Genomic DNA, 27,334 nt, shown 5'->3' on the forward strand with positions numbered 1-27,334 from the left:
CTACGTCCTGATACCATCCAGATATGATGCATAAGTAATATTAATAGCATATTCTTTGTCAGCCTTTCGAGGAAGAGAAATGGAAAGAGATGAGTAATTCTCAGATTATATCACTTTGTAGCTGTGTTTTCATAGAGAAGAACTCTGCTATTGTGCATTTTTCTTTGGCTTCCATTTAGCTCTTCCATTTGGCTAAACAAACCAGAAATTGTATAGAGAGTCTTCCGAATCTTGAACTCTGACTTGTTCCTTTCCAACAAACCAAATTTTGGAAACCAGAGGTTGATCTTGGGTTACAGCTTATTAACTTGCTCAAGAGTTTAACAGCCAAAGGGCAGGATTCAGATGATATGCTTAGCAAAACAATTTCTGTTTTGCTTAGTCAAAGAAGTCAAGCAAGAGAGAAAAGATTGTGTGCTTCACTGAGCCAAGGTTCACCAGATCCTAGCTTACTGTTTCAAGGGAGCATTATTTGACTCTTAAGGGTCTGGAGGAGTTATATCATATGCTTTGATGATCTCTTGCGCAGCGGTAGGATTTATATACCTGAACAACTGGTTCTCTGCACGGATGCCGCTTCCGGAAGTCTGTTCTGGGTCTGGGCCTCCGAGGCCCAGAATGGACTTCCGGAATGGTGTCCACACACTTCTGGTGGTCTGTTCTGGGCCTTGTGAAAAAGGGCTAAGGCTTCAGCTGGTTCGCTGAAGTCTATAAAAAATTAGCTATCGGTTCTACTGAACCGGTACAAACCTGCTGAATCCCACCACTGCTCTTGTGGCTGCATGAAAGACCTGAACATTCTTGTCTTGATAGACAAGAACCTATTGCAAGTTCCACCCTTCCTGTAGGTGGGTGTGATATCATGACACAAGTACAGAAAAGGTGGGCCATGTGTTGCAATGTTGTTTTCTTCATTCTATCCCTTGTTTCCCATGGAGGTCACTGAACTGTGAGTGAACAGGAATTGCGTTCTGCTTTTTCTCTGCATATCTCTACCCATATCAAATAGATGTTTTGCATCCCTCCCTGTGAATTTTTTTAAATGTTTTCCAGTTTTATCTTTATGATTTTTTACATTTCATTTATGTAGGTGTTGATTACATATATTTCATATATAACTTGGTTTGATCTAGTTTTAATTTCATGGGATTCATTGTTTTATGTGTCTTTTGCTGCCATCAGATTGAGTATGCATTGGTGGCAGCCATTCATTTAGTGACTGCCCAAAGTTACAGAGGCACTGAAAAATGACTTATAATTGGTCCTTGCACTTAGGACTGTCACAGCCTCCTTATGGACACATAATCACAATTTGGACACTTGGTAACTGACATGTATTTATGATGGTTGCGTGTCTTGGGGCCATATGATCACCATTTCTGACTTTCCTAACCAGCTTCTGACAAGAAAGTCAATGGATGGAGGAAGGCAAATTCACTTAATAACATGTGATTCACTGAACAACTATGGTGATATGCTTAACAACAGCAACAAAAAGTTGTAAAATTGGATGCAATTCACTTAACAACTGCCTCACTTAATAACAGAAGTTCTGGTCCCAATTGTGACTGTAAATCAAAAACTACCTATTATCACTAAAATATATTAGAAATATCTTGAGTGCCTGGGACTGAATCACATTGTATAAGGAAGAATAAAAGAGTATGTCACTCTGAGGAGCAGTGAGTGGAAAAGTATGTGCCAGACAGCTTTGTGTGATTGCTTTGTCTTGACATTATGTTCAGATCATCACTTTGTCAGTTCTCTTATATAAGTTGAAGTACTGAAACATGTTGGTTGTATTCAAGCTGTTATGCAACCTGAGTTTGTGGAACACTTTGCATTGCCATTTGTATCATTCTTTCATGAACATATCCAGTACGTGTGGTGACTTAAGGTAATTCAGATTTATAGTTTAATGCAGAGTTTCAACGTTAGGACACACTGGTGTAAACTAAAGCAACTGAATTTTTTAAAAACCTATATTAGCTGGGATATTGAGAAGATTCAAGATATTCTTATTTCCTCCAGCAATACATAACACATATGAAAATACTGTACTGAAATTACTCTCATCTGAAAGCCAAAATAGCACCCAAAATCCAATTAGGCTACAATTGGTAAGTAAGTTCTGAATTCTGCTTGCATTAGAAATACGATTGTTGATCTTTTGGAGTGCTACGTTTGTCACTGAATCTTTTTTCATTTTTACAATACTTTTCTTCCTTCAGAATATTTAGCTAACAACCTCCCCCCCTCAAAAAAAAATTGGGGGGGGGACTCTTGGGTGCTGTGATTTTTAAATTATGGGGATTTTTTTAATTAGTTAGCAGAATCCTGTGGTTGATTCATAGCATTACATTAACAACAGTAGCTATTAAAATAATTTTTAAAAAGTGTTAAGATACAATAACAGATAAAATACAGTTACGATTGGAAAAAATCTCAGCAACATGATTTTCTATGTTGTTTCTTGGTATATGGTGCCTGTGATCTCTCCCAGCTCACTGATCTCATCTCTGTGTCCTGGTCAGCAGAACTTCAAGGACCCAGGTTTTGAATTGTTCCTATTGAATGCCAGGCCAGTTTGTAATAAATCCATCCTCATCTATATCTGACCATGGATGAGAGGGCTATAATATTATTGAGATCTGTCTGGCTTGGAAGGGTATGTCCATTATGGAGATATGCCCAGACAGATTTCAGGTGTGTCATGAGCCAAGGCCTGGGGTGGAAGTGTAGCGATTGCCATCTGAGATACTTGGGTTGCCTTCATAGGTCCTGCTCCACAGACTGCTGGGACTGCTGGGTGCAAGTTCCTATTTGGGCTCTAGGAATCAGTTGGGATTATAGCTACTGTATCAGCCCCTCTGCTGTATAGGAACATCCCTATTCAAGATCCTGGACTGCAAGGCTGAGCTGGCAGAGGTCTTGGGAAAGGTCTTAAGTTACCTTCTCGGTGTGGGGTCTGAGATAGTTCACGGCCATTATGACAGCCATGGGCTTGCCCCAGGTCATGGTGCATAATAGTGCATAGTGCGTAATAGTGGTCACTTGCCTGGCCAGGTTTTTGTGTCACAGCAGTGGTAGCATGATCTAGAATTACGGGTGGGGTGTCTCTGTTTCTCCTCTGTCATGGTCAGATCACTTTCTGGCAGCCTGCAGTTCTGTGGTGCTCCTGCCTCCACTTTTAACTATTTGATCCATTCGTGCAGGTCTTTTCCAAGTTTGATCTCCTGGAGCATCTCCTCCTCTCTTTCACCAAGGTCATTCATATATTCCAATACAATATGGGCTGTCTGAGTGATGCACTGGATGTTCTATCTCGGTGTCTGGAGGCCGTAGTGATCTGGTCAGGGAACAATAGGCTTTGATTCAAAATTAGTAAGACTTAGTGATATCCACCTGTCCTATGAAATCAGGTAGGAAATGCATCCTCCAGTTCCCATTGGCAAAAGAGTACCATCTAAAGAGAACTAGGAGGAGGATCTTTTCTACTGTGGTCCCTGCTCCTTGGAATATTGTCCCCTCGGAGATCAGACTTGCCCCAACCTTGATGACCTTTCACAAAATATTAAAACTTCACTTTGCAATCAAGCATGGAGCCGTGATAGTGTGAGTCAGCCCATTTCATTTGGTTATATTGACTGTGAGGTGTTCAATTATTCTTGGTTACTATTTTATGCTGTGTAATGTTTTTGTTTTTAATCATTGGTTGTGCTTTTATTCAGATTTTATTTTGTTCTAAATGTTAACTACCCAGAGTCATATATAACGGATGGACAGCCATATAAATTTATTAAGCAACTAATAAATAAGTAAACATGGTACCCTGTGGTTTAGGAGTGAAGGTAGTTCTCAGTATCTTCATTTGAGAATTACAATTAGTTTACAAGAAGAATCAGAAACTGATCTAATTCTGGAGTTTGAATTGGTCTTGATTGATGAGGCTGTATTCCATCTGTCAATTATAAACTTATGCAGTAGCAGTAGTATCCAGTGCAGAATTGCTGTGATATATTGGAGAAAAATCCTTAACACCAGAAAATGATGGCCTGGAAGCTAGTGGCTACCCCAAAATGCTGGGTGCTGTCTTTTCCCTTAAATATTGTACATAGTATGGATGTTTCCCCAATTTTAGCTTTAGAAACAAGTTTTGTAGCATTCCAAAAACCTACCAAACGCATTAGACCACCTGGGCAGAATCAATATCTTACATACTAAAAGAAGTAAGATTGTTCGTAAAGCATTTTCAGATCTTTCAGAAATAAAGTTCTCTTTCAAGACACATGTTTTTTTGAATTACTACTTTCTGATTAGAGACGTTGTAGACTTGATTGCTGTCTTAAACATTGGAAAATATGAGTTTATACTGCTCTAGGGGTGTATTATGTTTTCTATATGTAGTCCTCTGAGCCTGGGATGATTTTATCCACAGAATGCTGAACAAGAAACCAGGTGGCTGGACAGCATTGTAAAAACTAGAAATCCAGGTGTTGTTTTTTTTCTGCTTCTACTTCTTCTCTGTGTTTCTTTGGCTCTCCAGCTATTAATGTCTGTCTCTGGTATAAAAAAGCTTTACCTGCTTTCGAATATGGGAACTTTAGTTGTGAATCTGACTGAAATTTGCTGGAATGTTATGTCCACTTATCCAAAGGAGGCAGGAAGCTTGGTGGAGCAGTGGGCTAATGCCTCCCTAAGTAACACCAGCTGCCTGCAATTAGTGCAGGTTCGAGTCCCACCAGGCTCAAGGTTGACTCAGCCTTCCATCCTTCCGAGGTAGGTAAAATGAGGACCCAGATTGTTGGGGGCAATTAAGCTGACTTTGTAAAAATGCCGCTTGGGGGGGCCCCCGAAAGCCCTAATAAGCAGGCATATACATAGAATGAAGGCTATCGCTAAGCACATTGATTTGTGCTTCTTAGATTGTAAGCCGCCCTGAGTCTTCGGAGAAGGGCGGGATATAAATGGGATTAAAAAAAAATTGATTATTTGTACAGCATCTCAAGAATTTGTTCAGATTCTGCTTAGGGATGTTGAAAACAAGGGAGAGCTGAACATGCTAGCAAAATAACTTTGATGATTTGTTCTTAAGTTTTTGCCCAGCAAAATATCTATTGCCATAGATTCTCTACAGGCCAGCTCTGCTCTTACCTCTAGACAATTGGCAAGTTATTTTATTCCAGGAAAGGCTAGAGAAATAGAGAAAGCTGGTGTAGATTCAGGAGTTTATTTGTTGTAACAATGTTTTTAGATTATTTTTTTATCAGGCTAAAGTCATCTTTTGTTTTAATTTGCAATTATCAGGATAACCAGACTAGTCTTTTTCCCCACAAGGTTGTTTTTTATAGTTAATTCCAAAACCTTAGGCTAAAAGTCAATATTCCAAATTTATCTGGACTCTTTATTTATATCTTTCTTAGACAAAAACCTATTTAGTTTTCTTGCTGCTTATTTCAAGTTCTATAAGTTCTTAAGCTCGTAATTATTGGTTTTTTTTATTCAAGTTGCACATAAATTCACTCAATGAAGACTTTTCAAACCTATCCTAAAGTTTCTAACAGGTTTAGAATATGTCTGAAAGTAATTAGAAAATGAGTTTTGCAAATCTGTCATCATCTCCTGCATCTCAAACCCATTGAAAAGTGATACCTGTAGTCTCCTCATGAGGAGCAGCCATTCAAAGCACAAGTGAGAGACCTCCTATTCCAGGGGTAGGCAACTTTGGCTCTTTTATGACTCGTGAACTTCAACTCCCAGAATTCCTGAGCTGTGCTGGCTCAGGAATTCTGGGATTTGAAGTCCACGAGTCATAAAAGAGCCAAGGTTGCCTACCCCTGTCCTATTCAATCCCTACTGAAGAGGTTCCAAGGAAGTGATCTACTCATTGGTTCCTTAGTCTTTGCCATAGTCATCAGTTCTCCATACTTGCCCCAGAAGGCTCTATTATTTACTTTTAAGTGTGACATGCCATGTTTTAAGAAATCTGATTTGCAGAACAAGAGATATCAAAACGGAAATGGCAATTTAGGATGAATTGTACATATGATTTTCTTTTGAGATGACTAGGGTGGTTATTAAGTGGTGACTTGTATACTAATATACAAGAGACAGAATGCAAAACCACAAAAAAGATCCCATCAGATGGATCACAAAAAGTGTAATAAAAAAGGATATTATCCTCTTGTTCTCATATATTATAATCAGTAGGTGCGTGTTCTCTTAGTTTTTGCAATTGGATATTTTCAGGGTAGAAAAATAATGACAGTAAAATGGAATATTGCTTTTTTCAATGTTCAGTTCTTCATGCAATTGATGCATTTGGCATCTATATTTGAAACATGCCTATGAATCTTACAATGATTCAGTTTTGAAAGACTTCTTTTAAAATGTAAATGTGTATTACAGGCATTGTGAATACCTGTCTTTCAAATAATTCTAAACATTGGTGTTATAGTATGAAAATATAACATGAAGCTAATGGAATAATTGGTAAAAGTATACTCTGGAAGCCTTTCTTTATTTAGGAAAGAGAATGATGGTGCCAATGTGGTCGGAATTTAAAGAGAAAGGAATTGATAAAGAAAAAATGATACTGATATTGTATCTGTTCGGAGCGGATGTTTAATATCTTTGTAATTTAGTTTACTCATTCTCCACTTTAGAAAGATTTTCCAGTCAGGAACAATTTAGAATTGGTAATCCTGAGCTGTAAAAATTACATTTCCAAGCCTCCTGCAGAGAATTATCCCATTGTTTGCACTGTAGTATAAAAATATTGAACAGTTATATAAAAACACATGATTTATTACACATTTAAGCTGCTGTTAAGCAAGTTGTTTGCCTCTAAAGCCCTTGGAGATGGTTTAGGGCTGGGTCATTATATTATCAAGTTAATTTAAATATAAAGAAAGGATAGATAGATAACCTTCTTAAGACAAGGTTCTTGCCACTTGCTCTATTTATCCGTGTAAAGATTTACAGCTTAACAATTTTGATGGAAAGCCAGTTATGACTTTAGCAAGCAGCCTGTGCAGTGTAAGTATTCTCTAAAATTCTCCCAAATATCCTTTTAACTATTTTTTAACTGCCTCTGTCGCATGATGGTCTCTCGAGGAATAAATTAAGAAAGACCCACCAAGCTTTCTTTCTTTCCTACAAAGGTCAATGGAATAACAACCTGAAAATCAAATGCAATCTCCAAACACCTTTATTTCTCTGAGAGAGAGAGAGAATGAGAGGGAGGGAGGGAGGGAGTGTGTATGTGTGTGTGTGTGTGTGTGTGAGAGAGAGAGAGAGAGAGAGAGAATGAGAGGGAGGGAGTGTGTGTGTGTGTGTGTGTGTGTGAGAGAGAGAGAGAGAGAGAGAGAGAATGAGGGAGGGAGTGTGTGTGTGTGTGTGTGAGAGAGAGAGAGAGAGAATGAGAGGGAGTGTGTGTGTGTGTGTGTGTGTGTGTGTGTGTGTGTGTGTGTGTGTGAGAGAGAGAGAGAGAGAGAGAGAGAGAGCCTGCTGAGTCACTTCAAGAAATCTGTTGCACAGAATGAGCAAGACATCAGAAATAGCACTCTGAGCCAAGCACATTATTTTGTGTCTGACTATGGCAAAGATATTTTCCCTTCAGTTTCCCCTCCCTTCTTGATTTTCTTACATCAAAATTATTTAAATAGGAATGCTTTATTCCAGCTAAAGAGGTTGCCAATTCACCTCTTTTACTTAGATTAAAACATTTATGGCAAGCAATTTCTTTCTTCCGACTGAGAATGACCATGGCAATGGCAGCCTTAGATTGAACTATACTATACGCATGCTAGTTTTGCCTTTTGAAGCAATTTATTCGATTCATGCAAAGCAGTTAAAGCACCTGTTTGGCGCTAGTTGGAAGAGCACAAAAATGACAAGAAAATGAGGCATCATTAGTTGCGTTCCGGTTGTTCAGCGTGTGTTTGTGTGCAGACCCTATTCTGGTTCACATTCCTTTTCTTTTTCTTGGCAAAGAATTACTACTGACATCGGCAGTAATGTATCATTTTGGTAATGGCTTGGTCATTTTGTGGCAGGGCGATGTGTGTGTTTCTGGAAAGACACTTATAGTTTGAAGCAGCCCACTGCAAAATGCTAAATAATGTGCTTCTGACATTGTGCTTTGAGTTACATTGGCTTTAACTATTGCACTATGAAATGTTAAAAAGACTTTTTTTTCAATAGCAACCTGAATTAACTGAGGTCACTAAAATAGAAATAATATTTAATTTGCTCTTCTTAAATTAATGCAGTGTGCTATTTTTGCCTGAGTTCCTAAGGAACTCCTGGATATTGGATTAAATTGTCATCAGTGGGGTTTTTTTTTACATTCTGTAATTTTGCTAAGCATCATATGCTGGACACGTAACAATAAAATACAGATAAAATTATTAGGAGTGCTTTCATGGGAAGATTTTATCATTCAAGTGCCCCCATCTCATTCATGAAATCATAGTTGTTTTTATTAAACTTGTTGTATTGCCATCCATCAGAGTGCTTTGATGGCTTATTAAAAAAGATTGTGAACCCTGGTCAGTTCTGTTTATTCCCAGCCTTCTTGGAATTTCTTGGAACACGGGCGCAGACTGTATGAATGGATTTCCAGAAAAATTGCAGACTACAGAAACCGTTTGCGCTTCAGTTTGAGATGCAGACAACACAGACTCATCCCCAACAGCCTGTGCCTGTGTTCAACAGTGAAGGGACACAGGGCAGAAACCATCCTGCAGAAAGCACAGCTCCACAGCACAGTCCTTATTTGCACTACTCAGGTGACCCTGAGGACACAGAGAAACCCCCAAGTGGCCTCAACGACTCTCCGAAAGAATGCAAATGACCAGCTGTCTGCAAGGAATATAAATCCTCCCATTCTTCACCATCCAGTCAGAGCTTGGATGAAGCTTCTTGGATGAGAAGTGAAACGTCTTCAAAGAAAAACAAGAAAGTCTAGCTGCCTCTTGGAAAAAACAACCTTGGGGACAACCATGACCTGGATGACTGAGAATCTCCATAGACACTACCTTAAATTTCCCAATATTTCTGGAATAGAGATCTCCATAGAGCACATTGTATTAAATTAAATGGAATGAAGATAAGGTATATATCCCCGTGACCAGGTTTGGTATCTCCTGGCATAGGAATGGCAGCTGGAGTAGCCTTTGCTACACGGATTCATTCCTGAGTAATGTTGAAGCCTTAGGATACAGGTTCAGGGTTGGATCCTGGAGGGTATCCTCTCTCTAAACCTGAGTCTTCAAAGGTTGTGTAATCTCACCTAACATAGTGAGCAACGGATGGAAACTAGTCAAGGAGAGAAGCAACATAGAACTAAGGAGAAACTTCCTGACAGTTAGAACAATTAACCAGTGGAACAACCTGCCTCCAGAGGTGGTGAATGCTCCAACACTGGAGGTTTTTAAGAAGAGACTGGACAGCCATTTGCCTGAAATGGTATAAGGTTTCCTGCCTGAGCAGGGGGTTGGACTAGATGACCTCCAAGGTCCCTTCCAACTTTTTTATTATTATTATTATTATTATTATTATTATTATTATTATTATTATTATTATTATTATTATTATTATTATTATTATTGGTTAAGTCCTTGTTCCATGATTTAGTTAACTAGGAGCATCTCTGCCCTCTTTGAATTATGCTTCAATTCTGAGGACTCTTTGCCCACATCTATTCCATGGCTGTAATCAATCCTGAAGACAGCAGAAAACTCTCCATGTACAGATTAAGACAGTGATGGTAAACCTTTTAGAGACTGAGTGCCCAAACTGCAACCCAAAACCCACTTATATATCGTCGGGTGCCTGGTGGGCGTGGCCCGTTGGGTGGGTGTGGCCCATTGGGTGGGCGTGGCCCATTGGGTGGGCATGGCTGTGGTGGTAACGGCAGACTAGGTGGGACTAAAAAGTTCAATCAATCAATTCCAACTTTGCGAGATCTTTTTTTTCCCGCAAGAAGTTGGAATTGATTGATTGATTGAACCTTTTTTTTGCACACGGTGGTGGAGGCCTAAAGCGAAAAGGTTTTATAAAACCCAGCTTGAAGGGGTGATGGTGCCCGTGCCCACAGAGAGGGCTCTGCGTGCCACCTGTGGCACGCGTGCCATAGGTTCACCACCACGGGGTTAAGATCATGAGGCTTAAAAGCAAGATGGAACTCTAAAGGAAACCACAGGCCAGCAGCCACTGTGGCAAATAAATCTCTTGTACCATTTTCTGAACTTGTCCTCTTAAAAAAATCAGAAGCAATGTATAATAGTGTAGTGACTTAGTTAGTCCCCTCGAGCACAGAGCGCAGAGCTCGTTTAGGCCATTCATTCATTCTCAGTCCAACTTCCCTCACTATATCAGTTGAAATTGGGGAAGGGAAGGCACCTAGTAAGCTCCTTGAACTCTCTGAGAAACGGTGGAATCTGAATGAATATATGTACCCACTGCTTCTTTGAAAGTGAATACCTAAAATCAGGTACCTTTGAAAAGATGGGAAGGGAATGTGAGAAGGTATTCTAACATGTGCACCTTATATTGCTATGCTTATTATTTGTGTGAATTGACATTATGCTCTCAGTTGACTGCAAATACGTTTTTTGCCAATTCTAAATACTGAGATATTTCTGTTTTTTGTTTTTTTTAAAAAAGTCTGAAATTGAAGGCTAAACAAATATTAAATAATTTGTACAACTAGTCATGTCTTTCTACTTTTCAAAATTATTCTACTGAAATGTGAAACAATTTCTGTTCTAGCTTATTAATGCCTCAAACTACCCAAACTACCTAAAAATAGATGAAAAACAAGTCAAATTAAAACCAACCAAAGAAATCATGAAAACGGACGCTGTACTATATAATCAGAAACAGAAATTCCAAATTATTGATATAACTCTTGCATCTGTTTTTTTAATTGTATTATGTGTAAAACCCTAGCCTCTGGATTTTTTTTATTTTTATACCCAGCGTGATGATTCTAGGTTTCATAATCAGAGTAATTATTTTGGTATGGCACCAGAAATCAGACCAATGAACTCTGATTTTTTTTCTAAGACCTTTTGAAATTGATTGAATCTGTCAGAAAGGGAGTTGGCTATGGAAATAATTAAAAAAAAAGATGGACTATTTATGTAGTGAGAAGAGAATTATTCACAAACAGTTTTATAGGACTGTTGTACAAGATGTGCAAAATTGACCCAAGAAGACATTATTTTCAACTCATGATTTGCAGGAGGTGAATGTCCAGTTACAGAAGGATTTGCTATTAGCACAGTTTTGGTTTTGGTGTGTGAGCATCTTATTATCTCATTTTAACACAGTCAAACGTAGCAGTTCGAAAGCACGTAAAAATGCAAGTAGAAAAATAGGGACCACTACGGTGGGAAGGTAACAGCGTTCCATGCGCCTTTGGCGTCTAGTCATGCCGGCCACATGACCACGGAGATGTCCTCGGACAAGCGCTGGCTCTTTAGCTTTGAAACGGAGATGAGCACCGGCCCCTAGAGTCGGAAACGACTAGCACGCATGTGCGGGGGAACCTTTACCTTTACCTTTAACCTTAACACAGTCATATATATTTCTTCCTGATTTTATCTCAACATAGTGCCTAATTATTCTGGATTGTCATATATATGTCTTACCACAGTTAAGAATTTGCTTTATAACATTTAAGATTCCAACTTGTTTGCTTTTAGAATACTATGTTCTTTAAAATGTCACATGCATGTTTGCGCTCTTCCATCAGTGGTGCTTTTGTTTCTTTGATTTTCTGCTGACCAGCGTATCTCCCTTTGGCCATCTAAATCCATTTCAGGGACAATAAGGAATTGCTTATGCAAAAAGCCTTGAAAAATTGAGATAATTTGTAATGTGATTCTCTAATCAGCAGATATTATCAGTGCTAACGTAACAAAGATGTTTACTGTAAGATTTCTAAATAATTTAGAAATTATTGCATTGTTTAAATTGATCATTATGTTGTTTTATCATTGGTTTTACCAAAAATAATGCCATTGCAGTATATAAATGCTGATACAGATTGCATATGCACCTAGGACATATATGTATGTATTCCCCCCCCCCCCGTATTGCCTATTAATTATTTGGCAGAATATGTAGATATCATGCTACTTGCATTAACAGCTATATTTTCAAAGTCATTTGAAATTACCATAAGTTGCAAATAGAGAACTGTGGTGGTTCTTTTCTGTCTGTTACATTCCTTGGGAAAGCCAGATTTATTCAGCCTTGTTTTCTTCATAGTTATAGAGCCCCATGCATTTGTCAGATAGGACTTGATACTTTTAAGAATGGGAGACGACATTAAAAATGAAAATGTTTTGATTGAAAGTTAGACTAACCTAGATGGCTTCGGCTGATCTTGGAAAGTTAAGCAGGGTCTGTGCTGGTAAATACTTGGATGGGAGACAATAGGAAATTCCAAAGCTGTAGTCTAGATTGGGAAGCCAAAAAACATCACAGAAGAAAGTAATGGCAATTCATTCATGTATTGCTACCAAGCAAAATTCATGAACAAGCCAATGAACTCATCAGAAGACAAACCTGACTTAAAGGACACTTTATAGTTTGCATTTATATAATTGGACAGCTACTGCGTAGACAGAAAATAATGCCCTGGAACTTTGCTGTAGCACATCCCAGCATGCTTAGAGTCAGGTTAAATTTCTAATATGAGTAGTGGAGGAGAAACTTCAAACTGTGTTTAAAACAGACTTCCAAAACTTCATGTCATTCGGCATGTGTTGGACTGAAGTTACATCTGAGTGGCTTTGGTGGAAGTTGCTCTAAAGCAACAACATAGTTGGTGAAAGTGGGTGGGAAAAAGTCTCTGTTCCAGCATTTTATTCCAGGCATGGCAATTCTCAGAACTGCCACCCAGAGTGGCTTCATTCATTTAAATATTTATGCTCTTGATGGAAACTGGGAAGTGTAATCATTTTATGGAAATGCCAGCCTGCAGATGAATATCTAGTACAGCAGAGGTCACCAACCTTTCTCGGTTGGCGGACTGCCGGGAAAGGGAGGGGGCAGCATTTTACGCCCCTGTGATACTAGCTAGCCCTCCCCTATTTTTGCATGGTGCGGCATCCCGTTTTCATGCCCCATGGTGTGTCGTCCCGTTTCTGCACCCCGCAGCACAACGGCATCCCGTTTTCATGGCCCAAGGCATGGCGGTGGCCCATTTTCACACCCTGAGGTGTGGCAATGGCCTGTATTTGCACCTCACAGTGCGGTGTCCCATTTTCACGCTCCGCAGCTGCGGTGCTAGCATGAGTGGGGTGTGTGCATGCACACGTGCGCACACTGGCCAGCCTGTCCGACAGCCCAGTGGCCAGCAGGCCACGGCCTGGTAGTGGGCCACAGGCCACAGGTGGGGACCCCTGTAGTACAGTATAGAGATCTACACTCCAGGTGCATGGAAATTTCTAGGTGTGGATTTAGTTGTTCCTTATTAAAACGTATACTTTTATGGTAATGAAGTTTATATTTCATATGTTTCTTGGTTTTGTCAAGTGCTAGGTTTCTCCTATGTAAGAGTGAAAGAGTTGTTAATGTTTTTCAGGAGAATGTGAAATAGCTTTACTGCCTTCTATCTTCCTCATCCTTCAGGTACCATCAGAAAAAATCCTCCGAGCTGGAAAGGTATTACGGAATACTATCCTCTCCCGTGCTCCTCACATGATAAGAGACCGGAAATACCACCTGAAGACCTACAGGTATCTTGAGTGAAATACGATATTCATATTTGCTTGAGTATCATCTTGTGATTTTTAATATTAATTTTGGGTCATTTCAAGTTTGCAAATATTGGAATTATTGGCAGTATTGTAGATCTCAGGCATGTTTTAGCCATTTGAAACCTGTGGCTTAACAGCACATTGAATTCTGGACTATTTGAAGATTTAATGGTACAAACATCATTCAGGCAACTTGAGTCAAAGAAGACTGTGGTTGTCTAAAATGCCGCCTGTGTCTACTTTCCTTAAACTGAGCAGACAATTGTTAAATTGGGCCTTTCTCTTCAAACTTAGTCTCAAACTATAATCCTAATTAGCCAGAATTGCTAATGGCTGGGGATAATAGGATCTAATGTCTAACAATATATGGAAGGATACCAGTTCCCCAGTTGTTATTGAGAGTCATTTTAACATTTGTGGGCTTACTTCTGAATAGACATAATGTAGAATTGCATTGTCAGTATTTTGTATATATTTCCATATAGTTGTTGTTGTTGTTAGTTGCAAAGTCATGTCCGACCCATCGTGACCCCGTGGACAACGTTCCTCCAGGCCTTCCTGTCCTCTACCATCTTCTGGAGTCCATTTAAGCTCACGCCTACTGCTTCAGTGACTCGGTCCAGCCACCTCATTCTCTGTCGTCCCCTTCTTCTGTTCCCCTGCAATGTAAAATACGTGTATTGTACATATTAAATGTGCAACAGGCAATATTTCTACTGTCTGTTGTGTATTTGAGCAACTATGCATATTTAACATCATTCTTTTATGGATCCTGCTGGTGGCAGCAGTGCCTTGCTAAAACAAGTTTATTTTTGGCAGAATAAGAATTAAACACAGATTTCTATCCTTTCTTCTACTAAGACTAGTGACTTCCTCAGAGCACTGAAAAACTGAATTAAATATTATTTGGGTTCCTTTTTCTACTTTGGAGAGTAAATATACTGCTCAAAAAAATAAAGGGAACACAAAATAAGACATCCTACTATTAAATACAGTACATTGTGTTGTTAAGTGTTCCCTTTATTTTATATTTTTATTTTAAGTATATATTTTAGGAGTTATTAATTGTCAGAGGTTTTTTTTTAAATTAGAATCAAGGTACAGAGTCTGGATTTTGTTTAACCAACATTTAATTCAACATGTGAACTATCATCAGAGTAGCAGACTGGAAACGACTGGTCCTCAAGCATTGGATGTTGTATGCCTGTTCTTCGTTTTTATAAGCTCATGCAATATATCTGTCACATTCTCTCTCTAAAACGTTGTCCAAATTTAAAAATAAATAACCATCACCTTTATTTCCCAATTAATGGCTGTAACATAAGCTGCTGGACAAATGTCTTTCAATGTTCCTCCAGGAGGTTACAGATAATTCTTTATTTACAATTATTTGTTTAGTGACTGTTCAAAGTTACGATAGTACTGGGGGGAAAAAAAAGACTGGTTCTCACAGGGATTCTGCAGTCATATGCTTATGATTTACAATCTTCCCAGGAGGGTTTCAACAAATAAAGCTAATGGAAGAAGCCAGGCTTGCTTAATGAGGACATTATTTCCTTAACAGCCACGGCAAAAATGATCATTAAATCAGGCAAGGCCACAGTGATTCACTTAACAGTTGCATTGATTAGTCATGGAAGTTCCAATCCCAGTGCGGTCAGAAGTCAAGGACCAGCTGTAGCAAAGCTTGTAGGAAGCATTCAGTCTTATTTTTAATTCTTGGAGGTATGTTTGCACAAATTGAAGTACAGGGCTTCAGCTTCCATGTCATTTCAGCAATGTCAACATATTCCTTTTTTCTTTGTCTCTCTCACTGAAATGGTAGATTGCATGTGATGAGGCTATTGTCTGAGAAACAAGATGATTATATTTGCATTGTTAAATAAGGTTGCTTTCCCTATACGTAGCAATGAATCACAATCCTTTTGAAACTGTGTCAGGTTTGGTTTAAGTAAACAAAACCTCTAGTTTCCTGGAACAACGGAAGTTTATAAATAGAAAACGTGTTATTCCTTAAAAGCTATATTAACCAAATTTTTGTGTTACATTTTTCTGAAAAGAGTTTAGAACATTAACAAGATATTCTAATCTATCTGTAACATATGTCATGGTTGTCATTTATGTTTTAAATCCAAACTTCACTGCCCAACCAAGGCCAAGTGAAGTTCCCCTCGCCCAAGTTATTAATGCATCTCCTTAAACTTCTCAATGACTTTTAAAAACTTTTAAGTTAAAATAAAAACAAATGTATTTCCCCCCCACCCTTGGACAAATCCACTCACTGGTATCCAGGGGATGTAGGTGGTAGTGGTCAAAAAAAGGCAAGACAGTGATTCTGGTGGCATAATTGAAGCTCCCCCCCCCCCGCCTTTTTATCTGCATTGAAGCTGCATTCACAAAGGGGTGGGCTTTAATTACACTGCCAGGACGTGCCCTTTTTTATCCTCACTCCTGGATGCTGGTGCCTCCACTGTTTAGGCTCCCATCTTTGGCACATCATTCAAAAATCAGCTGTAGCCCTCATCCTGAAGGAATAACTGCTATTGTTTAAAATTATAAAAAAAATATTCTTCTTGACAGATATATAGTGTTCTCAGAAGGCTCCTAATCTAGGCAGGATCTGTTGGGCCCAGGGCAGAAGTGGTGAGACAGATATTGATCTTAGATTGCTGCTACCTATCAGCACAGGATCTGTTTCGGGCTTTTCCAATCCTCTTTCTTAATCCTCAGGAGGGCTTTTGAGGTCAGGCCATGGCATCGTGGATTCCTGCAGCCAGGAATACACTGAGACCTATACAAAACTTTCTATTGCTTTGTTATTCACAGTGTGCTTTTATAACAGCTTACAATTTCTTCACATGATCATTGTCTGCCAATTTTAAATGTTCTAAACTGGCCAAAGAAGACAAGGACAATTGAAAAGGAGAACAAAATGGGGAGAAAAGAGGATATACTGGTAGTTTATCGCTTAGGGACAGAGTTCCCAGTCCAGATGTTAAGCAAGAACTAACTGTATGTTTCCGAGTCTGGAACTTATAGAGATCATTGAGCAATCATTGTTCAATCTAGTATTCTCACGGCAAAAGGCAGAGAATGCCAGCCAATCACTGGTCATCTTTTTGGCTTCAAGCTATCCAGTCACTGAATGCACTGTCTTAAGTGTTTCTAGTGCTTCTTGTGCAAGGAATGAAGTTGATAAGATTGAAACCAACAGTTTTAAGCCCAGTCAGAACCATTAGTTCGTCTTTGTGCAGGTGCCTTCCGATCTCAAGGCCATAATCTAATTGCCCAAATTTCCGTTCATTTGAAAAAAATGTCAAGAGAAGGTCAAGAAGTTAAACCCAAGACTACACACCTATGTTGAGATTTTGATTTTAGCGTACTGCAGGACCCTATACGTATTGCTGTGTCTAGTATGAAACTGGATACTCTTAGCAAACATCATTCCACCTATCCTTTCATAAAAATGAGAGGCAAATTAGTTTCTAGCATCTTCATATATCTATTGTCCATGCATTTATCTGCATGTATTTATGTATATTTGTTCAATAGTTTGAAAGACAGTCTCCTCCTCAGACTGCTGTGGGGTGACTGCATGGAAGATTAATGTTTAAAATTTGTAGCAAACAGGTTCAGAAATCTAAATACATTTTGTTTATTATGATGCGAAATCTGCATAGCAGAAGAAACCCTATCAGGGTTTAATAGGATAAGACTGTGGTATGTGTTGCAAGCTATATGAACTGTTCAATGAACCCTGCAAAGGGAACATTTCAGCAAAACAGCACCAAAGCCTTTTCCCAGATAGGAAATAAATCACAGTCTTATTCTATTAAACAGGGCTATGTGAAAACCTTACTAGGAGCTAAGAAGAAAAACTGAGTGGCAGGTAGTCACTCTTCTGGGAAAATAGAAATCTGTAAGCATAGGATGAACTCAATTCATACAGGTAATCCCCAATCGATGACCATAATAGAATCTGCACATTAAATCATAAATTGTGGTGGTTGTAAAATGGATTATCATGTGACCAACCCAATTTTATTACTTTTTTTGCAGCGGTTTTTAAGTGAACACAATGGTCATAAAGCAAACCCGTTGTTCGCTATGGGTTGTTTTTGCCCAAAACAAAAAGTAAATTCTGGGTTTTGGCAAAAATGTCATAACAGCATTAGCAATAGCATTTAGACTTATATACCACTTCGCAGTGCACTCTCTGAGTGGTTTACAGCACCAGCATATTGCCCTCAACAATCTGGGTCCTCATTTTACTGACCGCGGAAGGATGGAAGGCTGAGTCAACCTTGAGCTGGTGAGAATCAAACTACTGAACTGCTGGCAGCCAGCAGTCAGCAGAAGTAGCCTGCAGTACTGCCTTCTAACCACTGGGCTACTACAGCTCATAAATTGCAATCATGTGGCAAGGGGATGCTGCAAACAGCCGTAAATGTGGGCTGATTGCTGAGTGCCCCAAATGTGGTCACGTGACCATGAAGGGGGCAGCTGTCAGAATTTTTTTTTTGGGGGGGCTCTATTGTAACTTTTGAACATTCATTAAGTTGGGGACTACCTGTAGTAGGTTTCATCCATTTCTGCCTGGCACTCTTGAAGGAAAGTCAGTGTATAAATCTATCAACAACAGCAGCAACAACAACAACAAAGTTAACTAAATATTTTGTGCCTAAAACTACTGATATTGTTCTCATCTTTTAGACAATGCTGTGTAGGAACAGAACTCGTAGACTGGATAATGCAGCAGAGTTCCTGTGTTCATTTACGGACCCAGGCTGTGGGCATGTGGCAAGTATTGCTGGAGGAAGGTGTTCTCAATCATGGTAAGAGGAACTTAGAAATGGGAAATCCAGAACGTACGTTCCTTAGTAGAGTAATTCTAAAAGGAGGCAATGGAAATCTATTGAAGTTCATAAGCTATACTTTAAATTATGATGCTTGAGAGATATAATTATTTCAGTGTACAGAGATGCAGTTTGTTCCTAGGGGAATCGCTGTCAGTAAAGGACAAGCACGTTAAAGGTGGGACCAATAGTGAGATCTAAGATGCTTCCTCCTCTAAATGGACCCTAAGATGGAGTGTCTTTTTACTCCTCCTAGCAGGGCCTCCTCCCCTTCACCTGGTGGTTCCACCGCAGAGCCACTTCTACCTCAGATCAAATTCTCAGAGAGCCTTCAGACACCCAAACTGGATTTTTAAAAAGTACTGAACAGTGCCAGATTGCAAAAAAAATAATAATGGCTCTTCTAAAACTTCTGCGAAGAGGCCACACGCTTGTTTGTAAATCCTATTTGAAACGTGAAAACTTTTCTGTAGAAATTTGGTTGGTGTGGATACTGAATTTAAAATTAAGATTAAACAAACAAACAAAAAAAGTTCTTTCATCCAAATAGCATGTCAGCAATCTAGTCATTTAACCGAAAAATATTGCACTAGAAGAGAGATACTTAAAGCTCACATAGTGGAGGTGTGGTGGAGTCAGATACAAGGAAGAGTCATAGATATTTCATGACGGATGTATCCAACACAAAAGTAGCGAGCACGTTGTCTGTTAATGTATTGAATCACCAGCACTGACATTCTCTTCTGGCACAGGCAAGCCATATTTGGCAGAGATCTATGAGAAGTCCAGCAGTCTTCTGGCAACTGGCTGGACTTCCATGGAGAGCCCTGCCTTTGCCTGCTGAGAACTGCAGCTCTGTATGATTCTGTGTTGCTGATGTAAAGCCTTCTACCATCATTTTTTTTATATATCCTATGGCTGCTTTCAGTGGACCAAGAGCAATACTTCCAGGATAAATATTTATTTTATCGATTTTTGGATGATGAGCATGAAGATGCCCCGGTGATGCCAACTGAGGAAGAAAAGAAGGAATGTGATGAAGAGTTACAAGACACCATCCTCCTGCTTGCTCAGATTGGACCCGATGCTCACATGAGGATGATTCTTAGGAAGCCGTAAGATGGTTAATAAATTATTGTTTTTGAGACCCTGGTTTAAATCTTTCACCCGTATATATACTTGGCAGGGCATGTGCAGTTTCAGTATTTAGCTATAGGAACCAGTGCACAAAAACCTAATTGAAATGATAACTCAGATATGTTTTATTTTTTGATAGAATAAAGCAAAAGACCTAAACTGCATCCGGTATTTTGATGGGCTTGATTACCCAGAACCTATAATTATGCTCTACCTCTTAACATGCCCTATAGTCAAGGGGTGAAAATTTCTGCTATTCAAAGCATTCTCTGGGTGAAAAATTATTTTTAGGCAGAAAGAGTCTAGGCTAATCTTCATTGACTAATAACTTTCCAGGTGCAAAAAGTTTTCCACCAAGTTAGCACTGATTTTCAGTCTATGGAGTAGTCCAGATACTTATCCCACTTATCACGATCCTATTATTAAAGTTCACAGGAAGTGTAGGATATTGGCTCTGGGTTGATTTGAAAAATATCCTCTGCTTGTAAATTACCACAGCTGCTGCCTTTGGCTTACAGTTCTTCAAGAGGTTGCAAAATTCATATAATTACCAAGAAAGAAATAATGTTTTTTTTAATTTTTTTTTAAAAAAATGCTGAAAAGATTATTTTGAGCATTTGAGCGTATAATGGCACTGCTGCTTTAAAAGGTGCTTCCTATTGTTTCGAACTTGAAACTCACTTGCAAAATGTGTCACTTGTTTTGACAGGGAACTTTAAAAATTCTTTATTTATTTCATTGCAACATTTTAACTGTCAAATGATGAAAGAATGTCTGTGGTGTTAAAAAAAAACCAGAATAAAACGGCAAGGAGAAAATTGGCAGACCGTAGTTGCTATTGGTAGGGGTGCCCCCTCCTTTTTATCAAAATACATACATTGCTCTAAATATAAAATTAGCTTTTTTTTTAAAAAAAAAGGTGCTACAAAGCTGCTTGTTTCTAATGATGTATGTGTTAAGAAATATAAATCTGTTACATGCACTGAAAAACTATTTGAAATATGTGACTTCTATTTTAAAAATTATTGTGTGATTCAAAAGTGACAACCAATACTAATTTTTTAATATTTGATTTTTAGCATTTGATTTAGTTGTTTAGCAAAAATGTTGGTTCACTGGAACGTGTTAGAAATATAAATCAAATAAGGCATTTATTGGAAATTGTTATTGAAATAGGCAGTTGTTGTATGATGGTGGCTTCTACCTTGATTGCTACCCATATTATTTTCTAAGCCAAGCTAGAATGTAACGGTACCTGTAGCAGTTTGTTTGTTCTTAAATTACGAATAGTCATTCTCTAGCAGTGGCATTCATGCCAAACCACAGTATGCCAAAATAACAACACGCGCATGTTGATGTCATCACACAAATCTTGCCATTTCGTACTTACATCCCAATGCCTGATAACAAATACATAACTCATGGCTTTTGCATGATGATATCTTGACATCATGTCTTCACCTCCCCTTCCCATTGGCACACACTTAGGTGGGAGTTATGGATCTGATTCAGATTATTTTGGCGGAAGGAGTGTCCATTGTATGAATGACAAGATGGCTACCTCAAGAGAACTGTGTGAAAGGATAGAGGACATGCAACAAGTCACTCCTAGATTTTAGAGAGCAGCACTACTTTCTCCTAATCCAGGGGTAGGCAACCTTGGCTCTTTTATGACTCATGGACTTCAACTCCCAGAATTCCTGAGCCAGCATGGCTCAGCTTGGAAATTCTCCCTTTCCCCTCAGCATGGCTGGCTCAGGAATTCTGGGAGTTGAAGTCCACGAGTCATAAAAGAGCCAAGGTTGCTTATCCCTGTTAACCTGATCATCTATGATTGATTGATTGATTGATTGATTGATTGATTGATGGATAGAGATAGATAGATAGATAGATAGATAGATAGATAGATAGATAGATAGACAGACAGACAGATAATCTGCCAAGCAGCATATGAAGGAAGGAGCTTTTTAAATTCTGTGACCCTGAAAAGCTGCTCAGCAGAGAGGATTCTATTCTGAAACACAGTGTCACCATAACTGTAAGTTGTGTCTGGTGTGAAGTCTGATTGTGAATGGGCGTGTTACATCCTTTGAGTCAACCCTGATTCCTAGTGACTACATACACAGGTCTGTGCTATTTCCTGGCATCATTTTTCAGAAATGGTTTGGCCATGGCCTTCTTCCTAAGATTGTCAGGGGGCAAACAACCAGATACACATGTGTGGAGTTCAAGCTAAGTACTTTATTATATTCTGCTTATAATACAGGAATCTCCCCAGGACAGGTAGCCTTTCCTTGGGAAAGATAGATAAGGGTTCCGTGGAGCTTGGGGTGAGGGGATCAGTCCTGGATCTCTTTGTAGCTGCATAACAGTTCAAGGCTAATTCCCTGCTTGATGCTTCCTTTCTGCCTGGCTGAGCGTTTAGCAGATGAACATCTTTAGTTTCCTGCAATCTTTGCTCTCTTCCATGATGACCTTTGTTATCATGGCTTTGTTATCAATTCCCTGGACAAAGTTTGTCCCTGCCTTCTTCTCAGATTTTTTTGTTTTTTAATTTTCTAGTTTGGCATACAGTCTTGGCATTCTTTGGAGATCTTTTCTATCTTAGCAGGTTGCTGGGCCTGGATGGTCTTATTTGGATGTGAAAGTGAAGCGGGATTGGGTCTGGTTCATATTAATTTTTTTCTAGATTTTTTTTACTCTAGAAAAGACTTTCTTTTCCTATGTCCATAGGATGAATGGACTCCTGCATCTCTTTCAAAACTGGAAGATGTTAAGACTATTTTATTCTCAACTTCAGTGAGAATGGGAACTAATCTTTCTTGGCTAACTCACGTCTGATAGATGCTCAGTCTGCTACTAGCAGGGTCACGAAAATAATGCTTTACTTATTGTTAGGGTTGCTACCCAATCAGATGAAGTATAATTGATCAGTAATGAATTTGAAATACATTCAATTTAATTAAAAGCAATTATTCACGACAGATGTCGGAAAAATGTCCTATAGAAAAGGGGGAGGGAATGGTAACAAAACACATTAACTGGTTATTTTACTATTTTCTGGACGTTAAAGATACAAATAGATAAATACTAACTGGGAATCCATTTAGCTTTTCTGCTACGAGAATTGCTTCCATGTACTCCTGGAATTTACTTTGAAAAATTAGGGAACTCTCAGATCCAGTTAGAAGGATAGGAAACTGCAGGGAAGAACAAAGGAGGGAAACCACATGTTCTACTGTTTGTACCTGTTTCTACTGTTTACCAGATGACTGTGTGTCAGTCCTCATAGTAAATGAAGCAGCGTCGACATGAGACAGCAATAGAAATCAGCTGTGCTGTGAAACCCTGAATTTTCAGACTGAATGTTTTTATTTATCAAATTCCTAGGCAGCCCAGCTGCAAAATGACTCTGTGCAGCTTCACAAAGTTCAAAGGAACAGTCATCTGAGGGAACAACATTCAACATGCTTGGGCCCAATTAAAAGGGGGTAATCTGAAACATCCTATCCCAGGGGTCTTCAAACTTGGTCCTTTTATGACTTGTGGACTTCAGCTCCCAGAATTCCTCAGCCAAGCATGCCTGGCTGAGGAATTCATAATCATAATTTGATTAAGTAAAGTTGGAAGGGACCTTGGAGGTCATCTAGTCCAACCCCCTCCTCAGGCAGGAAACCCTATACCATTTCAGACAAATGGCTGTCCAGTCTCTTCTTCAAAACTTCCAGTGTTGGAGCATTCACAGCATCTGGTGGCAGGTTGTTCCACTGGTTAATTGTTCTAACTGTCAGGAAGTTTCTCCTTAGTTCTAGGTTGCTTCTCTCCTTGATTAGTTTCCATCCGTTGCTTCTTGTCCTGCCTTGGGGCGCTTTGGAGAATAGCTTGACTCCCTCTTCTTTGTGGCAGCCCCTGAGATATTGGAACACTGCTATCATGTCACCCCTCACTCTTCTCTTCGTTAAACTACACATACCCAATTCCAGCAGCCGTTCCTTATATGTTTTAGCCTCCAGTCCCCTAATCATCTTTGTTACTCTTCTCCGTACTCTTTCCAGAGTCTGAACATCTTTTTTACATCGTGGTGACCAAAACTGGATGCAGTATTACAAGTGTGGCCTTACCAAAGGCATTGTAAAGTGGTATTAATACTTCACGTGATCTTGATTCTATCCCTCTGTTAATGCACCATAACACTGTGTTGGCTTTTTTGGCAGCTGCAGCACACTGCTGGCTCATATTTAAGTGATTGTCCACTAGGACTCCGAGATCCCTCTCATAGTTACTACTATTGAGCAAGGTACCCCCTATACTATACCTGTACATTTGGGGTTTTTTTGCCTAAATGTAGAACCTTACTTTTTTCACCATTGAATTTCATTTTGTTAGATAGCGCCCAGTGTTCAAGTCTGTCCAGATCCTCCTGTATCTTAAGCCTGTCTTCTGGAGTGTTGGCTATTCCTGCCAGCTTGGTGTCGTCTGCAGATTTGATGAGTTCCCCATCTATCCCCTCATCCAAATCGTTGATGAAGATGTTGAAGAGCACTGGGCCCAGAACAGAGCCCTGGGGCATCCCACTACACACTTCCCTCCATGTTGATGCAGTTCCATTGAGGACCACACGCTAAGTATGGCTGGTCAGCCAGCTACGAATCCATCTGGTGGTGATGCTGTCTAACCCACATTTTTCTATCTTATCAAGTAGTAGGTTGTGATCTACTTTATCAAATGCCTAACTGAAGTCCAAGTAAATTACATCCACAGCATTCCTCTGGTCCACTAATTTTGTCACTTGGTCAAAGAATGCAATAAGATTTGTCTGGCATGATCTGTTTTTGACAAACCCATGTTGGCTTTTAGTAATGATTTTATTTGCCTCTAGATGCTCGCTGACTCGTTGTTTGATATATTTTCCAGAATCTTCCCAGGTATTGAGGTCAGGCTGATAGGTCTGTAATTTCCTGGATCCATTTTTTCCCCTTTTTTGAAGATGGGAACTACATCAGCTCTTTTCCAGTCCTCTGGTAGTTCCCCAGTGCTCCAGGATCTTTGAAAGATATAGTTCAGTGGTTCTGAGATCACATCTGCCAATTCCTTGAGAACCTTGGGGTGTAATCCATCTGGGCCTGGTGATTTGAACTCGTCTAGGCTGGACAGGTGCTCACTTACCATTTTCTTGCCTATCTTAACTTGTGTTTTTATTCTGTTTTTTATGGCACTATTTTTGATAGGTTGGTCTGTTTTTTCCCTTTGTGTAAAGACAGATGGAAAAAATGAGTTAAGGAGTTCTGCTTTCTCCCTGTTGCTTGTCACCTTCTTGCCACTTTCCCCCACTAATGGACCAATCATTTCCTTCACTTTTTTCTTGTTTTTTACATGTTGAAAGAAGCTTTTTTTGTTATTTTTGACTTTGGTCGCAAGCCTTAGTTCATTTTGAGCCCTAGCTTTCCTCACTTCGTCTTTGCAGGCTCGGGCTATTTGCTGATATTCTGACTTAGTTATGTGCCCTTCTTTCCACTTTTTATACTTGCCCTTTTTATCTTTCAATTTATCAGAGAGTTCTTTATGCAGTCAGGCTGGTTTCTTTTGAGAGTTGTTATTTTTCCTCTTTGTTGGTATTGTGCTAGACTGGGCTTTTATTATCTCACTTTTCAAAATTTCCCAAGCTTCTTGAGTTATTTTCCCCTTGAGAATTCTCATCCATGGAATCCTTCCCAAGCTCTCTCTACGTTTATTGAAATTAGCTCTCTTAAAGTCCAAGACTCTAGTTTGACTGTATTCTATTGCTTGTGCTTCCATAATGTTGAATAATGTTCCATAATGTTGAATTCCAATATTGCATGATCACTTCCGCCCAAGGTTCCTGTGGCTTCAACTCCTTCTATCATTTCATCTCTGTTAGTGAGAATTAGATCCAAAATGGCTAATCCCCTAGTTCCCTTCTCTACTTTTTGGGTGACAAAGTTGTCTGCTAGGTTTGTCAGGAATCTGTTTGATTTTCCACTTGGTGCAGAGTTTGTCTCCCAGTTTATGTCAGGATAGTTAAAGTCTCCCATTACTATTGTGATGTGCTTCCTACATACCTTAGTTAGCTGACTAGCAAAAAAGTTCATCTATTTCCTCTGTTTGGTTGGGTGGCCTACAGTATATACCTATGGCAATGTCATTTTTTCTCCCTTTTATATTGACCCAAATGCATTCAAGTTTACAGTTTTCATCATCGTTGTGCTCTATTTCTGTAGAGATGTAGTTATTTCTTATAGAGAAAGCAACTCCACCTCCACCTTCTGGGAGTTGAAGTCCAGAAATCATAAAAGGGTCAGGTTTGAAAAGCCCTGTCCTATCCCAAGGACTAGGGAAAAATAAGGTTTTTTTGAAGTTGTTTGAAGCTGGGCACTTGGAGACCTATAGCACTGGGGGGGTGGAGAGTTGGGGAGGCTGTTCCAAAGGGATAGGGCAGTGACAGAGACCTCCTGGGTCTCTGTTAATTGACAAGGCCCAAAGCAAGCTCCCCTGTTGGTACTACAGTAGACTGCAGAATATTGTAGATGGTAGCTCTTTGAGTTGAGATCCTTTATGTAATTTCTTGAACCAACAATATGCTTGAAAATCAGACCATTTGTGATGTAACATAATGGATGTGTATTTATCTTCTATAATAGACCTGGTCAGAGGACTGTGGATGATCTCGAAATTATTTATGAAGAACTTTTGCACATTAAAGCTTTATCTCATCTTTCAACAACAGTAAGTTTTTAAAATATTTTATTACCTTAAGGCAAACAGACGGGCAGTCAGTCTAAGGCTGATTAGTGCCTAGCTATTTATAAATACAGGCTGCGTACAGTAACACCCCAATCTCTCCTCTGCCTTCTGCTTCTGTAAGATGGCTATAAAAGTGTAAACTCCATACAGATAAATAGAGATGACAATTTGGAAAGGGTTATTGTTTGTTATATTGAAATCTGGGGGGCGGGAACTTTCCTCCCTAAAGCAAGATACATACATGTTTGTCCTATTCTGCCCAGTATTATCAGCCAATACATGCAGATGTTCCATGGCTGTTTTGGACAGGGAAGAAACAGTGAACAGGCTCAATCTATTCACTGCTCTTTCTCACATGTTAGAGATGCTAGAACACAGACGTTCATGATACTCATTGAATATGAGTATTTTGTGCCCTTATATTATTCATTTATACAAGTGATTATGTCTGCTGTTCAGATATATGATGGTACCAATGCTTTACCATAGATTACTACCATCAAACATTAGTCAATCTAGGATTTTTTTTTCAGACTCTTGTGCATTCTGTATAATTTTCTCTTTACAGTCCACAATAAATATAGTGAAGAGTCAGAGTCCTGTTGGTGGCAGGTAGACTCCAGTCTGACTTGTGGGAAACATTACACAAGATAGCAGGAATGCAAAGAATGTAAAACATACAGCTTTCTTCAGGAAGAGTGAGAAATGATAGCTCAAGACTAGTCTTCTTAGGAGGCAGCATTGCAAAAGAACATGAATTATTTGAAATATAACTGGATATAGATTTTGTTCTCTCTCTCT

The 27,334-nt window shown here is 39.2% G+C and overlaps 1 protein-coding gene across 5 annotated transcripts in view; it reads left to right on the forward strand.

The window, feature by feature from the left end:
• RAPGEF4 (Rap guanine nucleotide exchange factor 4) overlaps positions 1-27,334 on the forward strand; it is a 182,544-nt gene that overhangs the window by 113,432 nt on the left and 41,778 nt on the right. For 2 of the 5 annotated variants that reach the window (XM_081313440.1, XM_081313439.1), the window contains exons 1-4: positions 13,655-13,757; positions 18,492-18,613; positions 19,563-19,749; positions 26,431-26,515. In XM_081313440.1, coding sequence (XP_081169566.1) covers positions 13,720-13,757; positions 18,492-18,613; positions 19,563-19,749; positions 26,431-26,515 — 432 coding nt within the window. In that variant the 5' untranslated portion in view covers positions 13,655-13,719. Of the gene's footprint in view, positions 1-13,603; positions 13,758-18,491; positions 18,614-19,562; positions 19,750-26,430; positions 26,516-27,334 lie in introns of those variants that run through there. The other 3 variants (XM_081313438.1, XM_081313436.1, XM_081313437.1) reach the window with 3 other exon arrangements.

Source organism: Vipera berus, assembly GCF_964194415.1.
Source record: "Vipera berus genome assembly, chromosome: 1".
In the NCBI taxonomy this organism is placed as follows: domain Eukaryota; kingdom Metazoa; phylum Chordata; class Lepidosauria; order Squamata; family Viperidae; genus Vipera; species Vipera berus.